This window comes from Bombus terrestris, chromosome 6 (assembly GCF_910591885.1).
Source record: "Bombus terrestris chromosome 6, iyBomTerr1.2, whole genome shotgun sequence".
Taxonomy (NCBI): domain Eukaryota; kingdom Metazoa; phylum Arthropoda; class Insecta; order Hymenoptera; family Apidae; genus Bombus; species Bombus terrestris.
This window is the reverse complement of record NC_063274.1, coordinates 7,274,269-7,287,891: the sequence shown is the minus strand read 5'-3', so window position 1 is coordinate 7,287,891 and position 13,623 is coordinate 7,274,269. Positions and strand designations below refer to the sequence as shown.

At 34.8% G+C, this 13,623-nt stretch overlaps 1 protein-coding gene across 1 annotated transcript; it reads left to right on the top strand.

The window, feature by feature from the left end:
- Positions 1-7,187: 7,187 nt before the first annotated feature.
- LOC100643078 (heart- and neural crest derivatives-expressed protein 1) lies at positions 7,188-12,575 on the top strand. Its single transcript, XM_003396101.4, has 3 exons — positions 7,188-7,795; positions 8,583-9,220; positions 11,502-12,575. Exons 1-3 carry the CDS (start codon positions 7,711-7,713, stop codon positions 11,634-11,636), a joined length of 858 nt encoding a protein of 285 aa, XP_003396149.1. The 5' UTR covers positions 7,188-7,710; the 3' UTR covers positions 11,637-12,575.
- Positions 12,576-13,623: the final 1,048 nt, after the last annotated feature.

The window sequence follows — 13,623 nt, the reverse complement described above, 5'->3', positions numbered from 1 at the left end:
AAGATTTTTCAACTTTAATGCCCACGATTTCCGGCATGACAGAATTAATTGCGGTATTTTCGATGTTCCGACCATAGGGGTTATAGAATATCCTGTAACGTCAAAGAGATTCACCCTAAACGGTAGCTATCCCTAGGGATAACCTGTGGCATAAATACGTAAGCTGGCACCTGTTTCCTTGCTCTACAGTCACACGTGCTGTTCCAACATGTCGCATCAATTAATATCTAATTAAACAAATTAACAGAACAAAATAAGACGTCAAGTGGCAAAAACGAAGCACTTTAATTTATTAAGCACCATTAGATAAGTAAAATAATACATAGTAAAGTAACTGATAGAAAGATGGAAATTATAGATGACGTATTGCTTTATCGCTTTAATGGCAGCAATTAATCATAACTAAAAATATTTTCAGAAACAATCATCAATCTTCAATATATCAATCGTCCAACAATTCCGTGATTGTTTTTTCGAAAAACTTCAAAAGTATGTATAATGCTTTTAAATGAAACGATGTATTACACAAGTATGAGTCATTAAGTGGCTGCACGGATCAAAAGCTACATTATCGAAGAATGTTAATCGAATGAGTCAGGCTCGTAAACCTATACATACATGTACGACAAAGTTCGGAAAAGTTAGAGAGAAAAACTGAAATAAATTATTAGTGATAACAGAAGGCATCTGGTTTTATACTCGATTGTTGCCAGACATGGTATCCATGTTTAAATAATTAGTTACAGTTATCAACAGCACATAACTTCTAATTAGGTACATATATTGTTACGAGTATTATTGCCAGAAATACCATCATTAATTACCAATCGCACGTGATACATAGTTAAAAATAAATCTAAATTCTAAATTTGTAAATTTCCAAATCAATTTTTGAATTCTTCAAAAATATTCTCTAAGTTCCATGCAAGAGTCGAAATTTTTTAATTTTATAAAGCTTTAAATTCTTTAATTTCCAAATCAACTATTAAAATATATCTATTCGCAGCTCTGTTCTTTTCCGGAATTCTTCCCAAACGCTTACTACGTTCGTTTTTTCCTTATGTTATTTTTTTATTTTTGGTTCTTCTTCTAGGGGATAGGGGAGAAAGTGATTGGTCGAGTGGCTGGCTGCCAGTCTGCTCGCAGAAACTTCTTGACAGACCCCGAGATGTTGTCAAAGGGAAATGCCGCGCGATCGACCGACCACTTCTGAACACGACTAATTTCTTCTCTTTGATGCTAGGCGGTCGATTACCACGCCTTTCCTGAGATCCACACTTTTCCGGGATAATTTCTTCAAACCAACTCTTTTCTATTCTTGGAAGTAATACAAGTAATAAAACCTCAAAATACAATTATATATTAATTTAATCAAGGAATAGAAGATATGACAATCTATACTAGATACACACGTACCAAATAATTAATCAACCAGATCTGCGGATCAACCGTAAACTGCCAATATTCATGCATTTATGAAATATTTGAAACTGAAAAAACACAAAGAAAAAACACATAATGTACAAAAATACGTAAAACAATCAAGCTAAAAACTCCCATTATAAAATTTATGCGGTGAAATTGCTTTGATTCAAGTTTAATTGCCTCTGGCATATTCTGGCATATAAATTTGCATAAACATTCGTAGTCTAGTTGTAAAATTTACATGTAAAGAGCATTAACCATCCTAATGTATGTTCTCCTCAGATTTGGAAGGGAACAACACTCAAGACAATATCTTTCCATATAATCTTCAAATAAAACCATCCAACCTCGTTTCAAGACCATAGAATCGAAAGCCGAGAAAAAATACAATAAAAAAGAAATGACTTATCGGAAGGGACAACTCAAGTATATTCACAAATCACAAGGTGGCGCCTATGTAGATGGTGTGTGGTGCGGTTTCCCTCAAATATAGGTAGGAGCGATTAGAGGGTGATTAGAAGGTGTTCTGGATTGCGTTCCAGCAACGCAAAAGCCGACGGCGCGTCGTTTCGGTGCGGTGCGTGTGTCCCCTCGCCACTTTTACACCCCTGTGTCGAGTAGCAGACACCGAATTGGACGACCACGCACCCACGGGACTGATACGAGACCCTTCCACTCCGTGGTTGGAAGCTGCTGGTCCCCACTTCTTCTTCTCAACCATGCGACGCACGCTCCTTCAATTTTTTTTCTTTTACCCTTCACGAGTGGAGCTGTCGCGATTATTACTTAAATAGATATATGTATCAAGGTTTAAGTGACTTCCGGCGATAACGAGAATTGAGAGGTAGAATGTTGATTAGAAGTATCATGGTTAGTTAGCTTAGGGTAACGGTGGCTGGTTTTGGATCTTTGAAATTGAGAGTGAGGTAAACATATGAGAAAAACCATGTATGGTCTTGTTGCATTTTATTGCATTCTGTGAACGTTAATATTTCAGGACAACGATGGACGAATATCTAATCGATTCATTTTTAAACAGAGTCTGATAAATATGCATAATATAATAACAATCAATGTATATATGGTTGATCTTGTAATTGTTCAATAACAATAACGATAATTTCCTAATTTCATTAAAATTTCGTCACTTTGATGTTGACATAATGAAGTGACCCATTTAGGGGACAATTTTTTCCGCGCGAAACGCGTGCCAGTCTCGTGGCTTCGAGTTTCTGGAACGGCCCGGTCTACTAATTATTATTTCCGTCGTTAAGTAGGCTATTTTTTCGGAAAACGCCAGCAGACGTAAACAAAGAGTTGAACCACGGTGTTCTGCGCTCTGTCGGTAACGCAGCAACAGAAATTTATTTATTTTTCTCGCGATGACACGTGGTTCCTCTTCCCATCTTTCTTCATTTTTCCCCTAACGATCGCACTTCCCGTGCAACTTTCCAAAACAGTCATCAATTCTCGATTCGTCATTGTTTCTTAAGAATAATCTTTGATTAATTCACAAAATTCACTATGACATATTCGATATGACAAGCTTTTATTTAAAAAAAAGAAAAAAAAAAGGGAGAGTGTCCTAACCTCAATTGTAAACAAATGAAACTAGTTCCACCCATTTCATTTATATACTTATGTCACTCTTGCCAATCTTTATTCACCTAACCTAATCATCGCCTCAGAAGGAACTTGGACCAATCCGCAAAAAAGTGGCAAGAAATTTTAGAGAGATTTATAAAGAGATCGATGGTCATTAAAAGTTAATCTTTCAGAGAGGAGCACGACTTACATGGCTATATAAATGGTGAGCTTCTACCAACGGAAAGAAAAGGAAAGAAATGAAAGATCGAACAGAAAGAGGTAGAATGAAAGGGAAGATGAAAAAAGGAAGCGAGAAAGAATAAGGTTAAGACAGCAGTTGCGGAGAGGAAGAGAGAAATTCAGAGGGGCCATGTGGCGTTTCAGGAGATATCAAATCATACTACGTGTACGCCATGCCGCCCCCTAAATATAGTTTATTGCGTTACCGAGTATTAATGGAGCTCGTATAGGAAGGACGAAGACAGACAAACTATCGTGCGTTACGGATCAGCCACGGAAAACCGAAAATAAAACTTGGTAATAGATCCTGATTGATTGAGTAATTGAGTAATTAAGTAATTATGCGGATACGTGTGAAAATTTCGGTTCTTTATGAATATTGCAGGATAATTGAAGCGTTGATTAATTGATGTTAATATGACAAATGGCAGACAATATAACGTCTTATTCTAATTACCTTATCATTATATCACGAAATTATTGTATTGAATCGAGAAGTTGTATAGGTAAAATCATTTTTAAAAGAGCAGAGGAATTTTATTGTTCTGTGAAATGTATAGGAAAAAATTATTCAGTAAATTCGTTTTGGTTAATTCTTGTGTTTATTTATTCAGCCTGATTTATGCAGACTTTTTAATGTATCTGCTGTATCTCCTATTGTGTACTGCCGAATGTATTCCATTAATCTACATACGTGTTTTAAATTAGTATTCTAAGAAAAATTCGCAAAATATATGATAAATATAGAAATAAAGAAAGAGGCTAAAGGTTGGAATATTGAAATCAATTCAGCATTTCAACTTCCTGTATAGTCTGGATTTCAGTTTATGGAGTGGCTGTAGTTTTAAAGTAGATTTATCCAATTTTCGAATTATCACATTTCTAAATTTCCAAAATTAAACTTCTAAATTTTAAACTTTACAACTACTGCTTTCATATTTCTAAATTTTCGATTTTCCGCTTTCGAATTTGCATACTTCCAAACATTAGATAGTTCAGTTTACATCTTGCAAATTTTTCCTTAAAAATTTCACAAAATAATTCACACAAAACCTGCGAATATTAATGCAATATTGCAACAAAAAATAATATACAAAATTATCTTGCACAATTATAACGAAATTACATCTTTGACATATTTTCACCAACTTTACAGAAAGAAATTCCAGGAAAATGAAAAATCTTCTACCGAAGGGCGGAGGGTCAAGAAAGAATACAAATTAGTTACGATCGTTAGGCCAGGATGATTTGTTTAAAGAGATCCACAATCATGCCAGATTTCGGATCCGTTCCGGTGTCACAAATTGAAAACATAAACACTGGGATCGCGTACACGTGTCCTCTGTATATCATAAACTGGTAGACGATCCTTAAAACCGGTTGCCTTTTCCTCTTGCTACGTCCGCTCGCTGGGTTCATTCATGAAAATCCGGTAGCCCTTTAAACCGTGAACGGGCCATCGGTAAGCATACCAAAGATATCCCTTCCTTTTTCTTTATGGTCTTTTTTTTTTTTAAGGAAAGTACCGAATTTTACAGGCAACCCCTCTAATACACAGTTCATTCATACCGTGTTCATATTAAAATCAAAATATGCTGTATATCGTAATGAACAAAAATAAATTTGTGGAACGTACAATCTTTATTCAAATTTTTTCAAATTGAAAGATAAATGAAAATATCTCAAATTATTAATACCTAATATAGTAATGTGTTATAAAAAATATTAAAATCAAAATATGTTGTATATCGTAATGAACAAAAATAAATTTGTGGAACGTACAATCTTTATTCAAATTTTTTCAAATTGAAAGATAGATGAAAATATCTCAAATTATAAATACCTAATATAGTAATGTGTTATAAAAAATACTAATGAATTGTATCTTTAGGGAAACATAAATTTTGGAACGAATTTAGAAGAAGGTAATGGTTGTACAAGGTTTATTTATTAGAATATTTACAATCAATTCTCGTTGATAATTTTCTGTGTTAACAATGACATGGCTTATAATAGTTTTATATTGTTGGTTCTAGTAGAATCTAAGGATTTAATCTAGAGGGTATTTTCTTTTTGGTCTGCGGATCTGGTCCGTCGTGTCTAGTAGTTGGATGACTAATGGCAATGGTTCTACAAGGTGTAGAAGAAATAGACATTTTTATTTCATTGATTGCAAATTGTTTCGATTTAATTAATGGGAGACTAAATGTTAATATACATATCCTATACAACAAAGGGAAAGGATGAAGACAACGGAGACTTTGATTGGTAATGAACGAGTGGTAGATGGAAGGAAAGGTTACTCTTGGCTGTTGGAATAATAAACAAACCCTTTTTGTTCGTTCCAGGCCGACATTCACAGTAGCTCGTTGTCAAGGGGACGCAATCCCTGATCTGGGTTAATAAAAATTCGAACGGTGTCGCATTTCAAGAAACACCGACCGAAGATTCTCCTTTTGACCAAGGAATGAAGGGTGACCGAAAAAGACCTGGTTCTCAGAAAATTGCCTTTAAATCATCTTTATCGTCGTAAACTTCACTTTGAACTAGTCGACTGTCAGACGTGTGAAATCTATCATCAGAACATGTAATATAGCCTTCACCAGAAATCGAAAAGGAAAAAAGGAAGTTTGATGATGTAGAATATAGAGGAATGATTAGTTCACTGGACAGAAAGTAAGTAGCAAGGGTAATATTGTGAATAAAAAGATAAATCAGAATCTCAATAACAAACAAGATAGATAAATGTCAAAGACCCTTCCCTTATTTTCTTCCATCGAATCAATCGAGACATTGCCCTGGAAATAAAGTTAAATCCACTTTTAATCCCTCAGATAACATTGGGCATAGCTTCAAACTATAGATAAGTATGTTAATTTATTCGACATTGAGTCGCGCGAGCAAGAATCGGTAAAAAAGTGGAGCGACGACGCGTTGACGGTAACGCACACTGACAGAGGGGGCTTTTTGCCATCCGGAGAAGCGTCGGCCCTGGGAAAAAGACAGATAAAGCCACTTAAAGTAGCTCCAAGCTGTGGAGGAGGATCGTGCGCTGACCACTACTATTTTCAGTCCTTTTTGCCGCTAATTACGACAACCCTTTATCGAAAGCCACTTGAGCATCCCCCACCCTGGTATTGCTCCGACACTGCGGATTAAAAGTGCGCCAACGAATTTTAAAATAGGACGCTCTTGGATGAAATTCGTGGAAGTGTATTTATTGAAAACGGATGCACCCAATTTTCTTTGACGTTTAATTATAGATTTAAGGCATGTTCACGAATAGCTCCATGATCCTCTTATTCTTGAATTTAGCTATGTGACACAAGAACGGTCATAATTGGTCGAAACTCTAATCGTAATGAAAGTTAAGTTATCACATAAGCAGTATCTACGTTTATATAAATATTATGAAACCTGTATAATACGTATAATATAAAACCACAAAGCGTTGCGAATAGATGAAACCTACCTATTGCATGGGGAAGAAGAATCTCCATGGCCAGAGCAAGGGGGATAAACAAATAAAACTGAATGTTAAATTCATCTGAAGAAAAAATCATTAACAATTATTAAGTGTCTTCTAGCAAGTTCTAACAAAAATCATCAATTCAAAATATTTTATTATTATATTGAATTATATTTTATTATATTTTAAATTCCACCACCACCACCACCATCCACTAAGGGAAAAACAAGGAAAATTACCATAGCGTGTCCAATATATCTCAGATCCATGGTATATATCGGATCCTCTGCGCTCACTATTTATATAAATCATGCACTCCGGTGTTGGCTGATTCCCCGTTCAGTTCAATTTCTTAATTGAATCGAACGATATGCGCTGCATGGGCGTAAACCAGCTCGAGCTCCGCCCTTTGATTCCTCTCCACGAGCTTCAACTCTCTCCCTCTGGAGTCTGCGTGTACACCCACCAGCGACGTGCTCGAGTACCAAACGGAATAACCCAGCCACTCGAGGCGACCTCCGAATTCGGCGTTCTTTTCTCAGTGGCACTTGGACCGCATCCGGAAACGCAGTGACCTCGTGACCAGTGAAACGCGGCATCCTTCGTCGCATCCCTCATGCCTTCCTTCGGATAAGAAATATTCCAACCGATTTCTCAATCGTTTCGGGTTGTTAAGGAAGAGAAATTATAAGAGATAATCTTTTTCGGCTTTTGCACATTTTGCTTTAGATAATTGGGGTTGGAAATTTTGTGTAATTGAAGTTCTCAGCGAACGAAGATTTCGAGGTTTCCAGAAAATTGTTCGAAGTCAATTTCAAGAACGATCTGTTGTAGAAGAATTGCGATTGATGGAAGAATTAAATCAGGGTTAAAAATATTTTCAAAAATCGGACTCCACTTTGTACGCGATTGATTCGCTGATCGCAAGTGAGATTTTTATTGGTGAAGTTATTGTGACAGTGAAAGGAAGTGAAGGAAAAGAAGTTACAATGATGCTCGGGGGTTACGAGGCGCAGCCGGATTATTATCCGCAATGGCATCAACCCTACAATTATGTCACGCAATTACCATATGGTAAGTTCTATTCTATAGATATTCATTCTTTTTATCTACTTATAGTTTTTACTAATATGTTAGTTGGTATGGTTTATTATCTAGGAATCATAAAGAGAATCTTATCAAAATTTTATAGCATCGCTGTGCGATTTGCCTACAAAAAGACTAAGGAGTATTTTTAAAACTGGAAGAATGTAGAAAACAAATTTCATACCACTTACCACTTGCATGCATGTGTTTGCTTCAAAAATACAGGTGATTTCTAAATATAGATAGACAAAATTTCAAAAAATTTTGGATCGTTCAATTTTTTGTAACGAAACATGGAGAATTTTGCTCATAGAATATTAAGTAATCTTCAGACTATGAGAGGATTGATAATTCAGAAGCTTTAATTATTAGAAAGAAATTAGTATAACAAGGAAGATCTTTAATGTCTAAGAAAGAATCTTCCTATTAACATTCAATAACTATTTCGTTATTCACATTTATATTATATTATCTTACAAAACTTTCAAAGAATAGATTAATGAATAACGCAGACGTTGCAAAAGATAATTGATATAATAGTAAAATAACACGATAAGAAAAAGAAATCGCTGAAACAAAAAGCACCACAAAAAATGGTACAAATCCACTAAACGCATTCGCAATTATAGCATAATAATAAAACGATATTCCTTAAACGAGATAATAATTAAAATCTAAAATAAAATATAGTAAAAACAAAGTAATTTTTAAGCACGTAAAAACTGTTGCACACTTCGCCATTCGATATATAAAATTCTCCATTTCTCTTTTGTAGGGCCGCTGAACGTGCCCGACGCGGATAGCCAATCGACGTACTGGGGCGCGGATTCCGGGATCTCTGGGGGTAGTTCTGGCGCCGGAAGTCCCACCGCCTCGACGCCTCCCCTGATCGAAGAGATCGGCGTCCAAGAACCAAGCTACTCATCCCTGCAACAATATCCACACCCTTCTATCAGCCAACACTATCCCAATTTGCCTTACCCACCTCAACAAGATATTTCTCATCATCATTTACACCATCACCATCATCATCAACAACAAAATCACAGAAGAGACGGCGATTATTCGACAGTTACTTCGATGAATCAAGTTGATGGATCGCTTCAACAACATCTCAGACAAGGAACTAGAGACGGCGCAGTTGTCGTTAGGCCTAAAAGGAGAAATACAGCGAATAAGAAGGAAAGAAGGCGCACACAAAGTATTAACAATGCGTTTGCCGATCTTCGTGATTGCATACCCAATGTGCCGGCGGATACGAAACTGTCGAAGATTAAAACATTGAGGTTGGCAGCTTCGTATATTGGATACCTGATGGCGGTATTGGAAAGTGACGAAGGAGAAGAGCCGCAGACCTTTCGTGCTGAAATTTTGTCTAATGGCAGAAGGAACAAGACGGCTCAGGCAAATCAGGTTAGTTTTTAGAAATTTCCAGCTTTCACGGTGTAATTAGAACTTAAAAAGCCTAAATAAGGAAGCAGCTCTACTTTCTAGCAGTTTGAGTAAACCAACAGAAATCAAATTATATACATTCATGCTGTAAATTCATTGTCAGCTATTATTTGTAATAATGAACTTCTGCACTTTTGAATGTGAAGATTATATCTGTTTTCCTCTCCCAACAAATATAATTTATATAAATATCGTAGCTGCCTCTTTAATATAATCGAAACTTCCGGGTGAAAATACGTTCAATCGTGGCAACCGAAATCTGATAAAATTAACTGTACTACTAACAAAACGTCAAAGTCTCTAGAAAGCATACACTTGGAAGCTTCGATCATGAAAATGAAGGTTAGTTTTATTTTATTGCGAAGTTTTTGTATTTTGATTGATTGTTGTAAAGGAGTATCGTTTAGACATAGTAATGTGCTCTAGACACGCTGAAACTTGTCTTAACGCAATACAGCGGAAGACAAATTTCCAATATAAATATTATCATACGTAGAATGTATCATATTGCATGATAGACTATTTTTTAGCAAGTTACTATACTATCAAGTAGCAGCGAATTTGATATCTCATATAGGCAGATTCAGACAAGTCGAGACAGGCCCTAGCTTATATTCACGTGTTTCATATTCAATGTGAGAAAATATTGGTTTATTATGTTATAATCAATAGACTATTTCGTCTACTATCCATTTGTTTATCTCTGCGACATACTTATTTATATATTTGTTAATAAAACAGCGTTACCATTTTGTTGAAAGTCTTGCTCTGTAAATGCTCATAGATATTTCTGTTAATATCCGTTTCTACATTTGAAGCATGGAAATATAAATATTTTTTCAACCTGTAATAATAAATAGGTCTCGTTCTATGACCTAAACATCTCAGATTGTAGAAAGCGATAAATAAATACACATCATCAATAATTTAAATCTCTTTTGGAAAACTTCAAAATCAAAAAAATAATCATATTCTGATGTCTAAACTTGAAAATACTCTGAAAGGGTCCTCGAGCGTACTTCCACGGCGAAAATCGGCGGTGTGCACTTCAACTAAGAATTTATGCCCTTCGTCTACTTTCCTTTAAATCTCCTGGAACACTTTCGTAAGCGTTGCCTTCGAATAAACATCGTTCTCTTTAATTGGACGTCGTTCGTCGACGCCTGAGAACTCGACCTTAAACTTGTCATACTAAAACTTTTAGATGAAGAAAGACAGAGGAGAAAAATCTCATCGTGTTCACGTGCCATCCAAACGAATGTTCTCGATTGAGCATATAACATGCTTGTCTTCCGCGTTGTGACAAAATAAGTTTATCGATGCCAGGCAACGAATAAATTTTCATGCATGTAATTTGTTCTGTTTATTTGAAAATGAGAAATTTAGTATAATCTTGATAAATTTTAGCTGTACACAGAACTGAGTATTCTTTTGATTAAATGGATGTTTAGTAACCATTCCTGTTAGAGATGTCAAACAGTCTAATCAGGAATGTTGGAGATTAAAATTTATTCCGCTCAGAATGCTTCCAGTATGATTTCATACGAATTTTATATTTCTATATATTTCAAATATCATTCTAATATCGATTCTTTTAATTAATTAATAATAAGTGGAGTTGGCAATGTAGAATTGTAATATGTTATATGTAAAATGTTCAGTTAGACAAACAAGTGATTGGTACGTTTAAAATTCAACAGAATCGACTAAAAATTTAACGAACGAGAAGAAAAGAATTTTTGTGAAGTGGTGAATAAACTGGATTGCGGTTAGATCACCAGGTATCAAAGGTTCTTCGACTATATATTATAGTTTAGATTGTTTCCGTAACTTAAATTTCGAAAATGATTATTGGACCACCCTGTAGTTTCGTGGTTTCTCCTGTTTTCTGTGATTCCTCGCCACCCAAAGAGAACTTTCTTTGTTTCCAAGGTCATCAACCTTCAATTGATACCGTATAAATTTCAAACTTTAGGTAACTAGAATTTACATAAAAATATAAATGTAAGCAAAGATTACAATTGTAAAGTAATAAATATTAAATGTAATAATAGACAATGATATAAAACATAGTTATAAAATATTTATATTCTGTATATATTAAAGTTTGAATAAAAAATATGAGGTAAAAAAACATAAATATGTATATGAGACAATAAAAAATATAAATAATATTTAAATCTAGAGAATATAAATATTTTATAATAGACGTATTTTGTATGTATTCAATTTTTCATTGCAGAACGAGTCGTATTTACACCAGGCATCAGGCCTAGGGTCTGAGGAATCATCGAAAAGCAAAGGCCGAACTGGTTGGCCGCAGCATATGTGGGCCCTCGAATTGAAGCAGGAATCGCCTACCAACCAGATGCAATAAAATCATCGATTCCCGATCTATCTATTTCTGACACTTTATGGCTTCTGTTCTCCCGTCATTATCGAGAAACCGAACAAATTGAAAGTTAGATCAATGTTGGTGGCTAGCCAGGAACCTTCGATTATTCTCAACTTTTCCTAGACAGCTATCAAGTATTTCGTGGAACATAAATAGTAAGAAGAAAAATATTTGTTACTCTTTCATTTTACGAACGACGAAATGTTGCGGTATAAAATAAGATTAATTTATTCACATAGCTGCGAGATAAGGTTAGTGTAAAAATTACGCTAAGTGTTGTATGTGTATGAGTGTATATAAGCGGGTGAAAAATTGATATCGTTCTTTTAGTCTCTTTACTTTTCCTTTTTTCTTTCTAAAAGACTTTTTTAACAGATTCACACTTTTGATGATTTCTGGAATTTCCGTTACGAGTAGAACTTGCTAAATCTCAATAAAAAAAATAGAGCATTATTTTTATTTGAACGCAGAAAGCGTCGATAGGTCTGTTGTAAAATACAAGCGATTGTTTGTAAATACGCGTCTGCGAGTATAGGTCTGCCTGTAAATAGGAGTATCTTATTTCTTAGTCGATAATAATTTACGTCAACCTCGTTATCCTTTCACATTTTATTCTACGTTAACCTATAACATTTTATTTTTCACTTCTTTTATTCTTCGTTTCTTCAAGAAAACATCGATTCACGAAACCAATCGGTATTATTACATATATAATATCAAGTTTGGATATCAGATATTTCATCGAAAATCAAAATTTCATACAGTTTTTATCGGTTAAAGAATTTAAGTGATATCATTCTTTCGTTAGATCTAAGCAAGTCGATTGATTTAAGATGCTTGTAAACTTTTGTATAGATTATCTTTAACAATGTATAAAAAGTAAAAAGTCACTAGTAATAAATAGGGTATCTAGTAACTTAAGCTCTCGGGTATTCTTTCTCTCTCTCTCCCCCCTTTTACGTTTTATATGCTTTAAAATTATATAATAGTAAAAATGTAAATATCAAGTAGTAAGAATTAAACGGAAACAATCCCGTCTAGCTTGTAAACAGAGGAAGAGCTCTCAATCTCAGTCAAATAGATCTTCTCCTGGCTCTTGTGTTAAGGTCTTGACTTGTCTGAAAGATATGTTTTCCTTAGTTACATGCTGAGAAAGCATTGTTCCTCGGCGACGGTTTCAAATTTCTTGGATTTTCTGGCGCCGGTACTTGATCCACGTTCAGCTTCTTAATCTGAGCGTGTTGCCGATACATCTATTGAAAGGAAAGAAGATTCCCCTACATCCATACAACATCTGTCCTTCCTTTCTAGGAGAAAATCATGCAAGTATAGTTTGAGAGAGTTGCGTGCAGTATATTAATTTTTATTGGTTTACAATAAATGATCTTTAATCATCCTTGACATGTTTGTCATTCAGTACCATTCCATAGCTGATTATTTTTCTGAGTATCAAATAAACAAGTAGATGCGCAGCGATTAATCAAGACTAAATATTTGCAGCACTTTTATCTGACAACGATACGGTATTTAGCTTCATCGATAACTGCATAGTGACAACATTGTCGGCTTTGTATATTGTAAATCTGTTGTCCTCGATCAATCGAACCACGCATAAGAGGAAGCCAATTAATGGATAAATTCCACATTGATATTTAAATGAAAACACTAAATTATACTAAAAATATCGGATATGTTTCATAAATTGAATGATATTAAGAAATTGAATAATCAGTATCAAATATTTTTTAAAATCCAAACCAATTTGTAGAACTGTGAAGGTTAGGTTAAATGATGAAATTTATTCTAGGTACTGGACTTATTTTTTTTATAGCTAATTATCCCCATTCGTGAGCGATGATACAATATGTGAGTGATATCATCCGTATATCAATCATAGCATGCAATGGATTATGCTATTCTGTTACGCTGTTAGAGATCTTTTGTGTCCTTGTCTAATAACGCATGCACA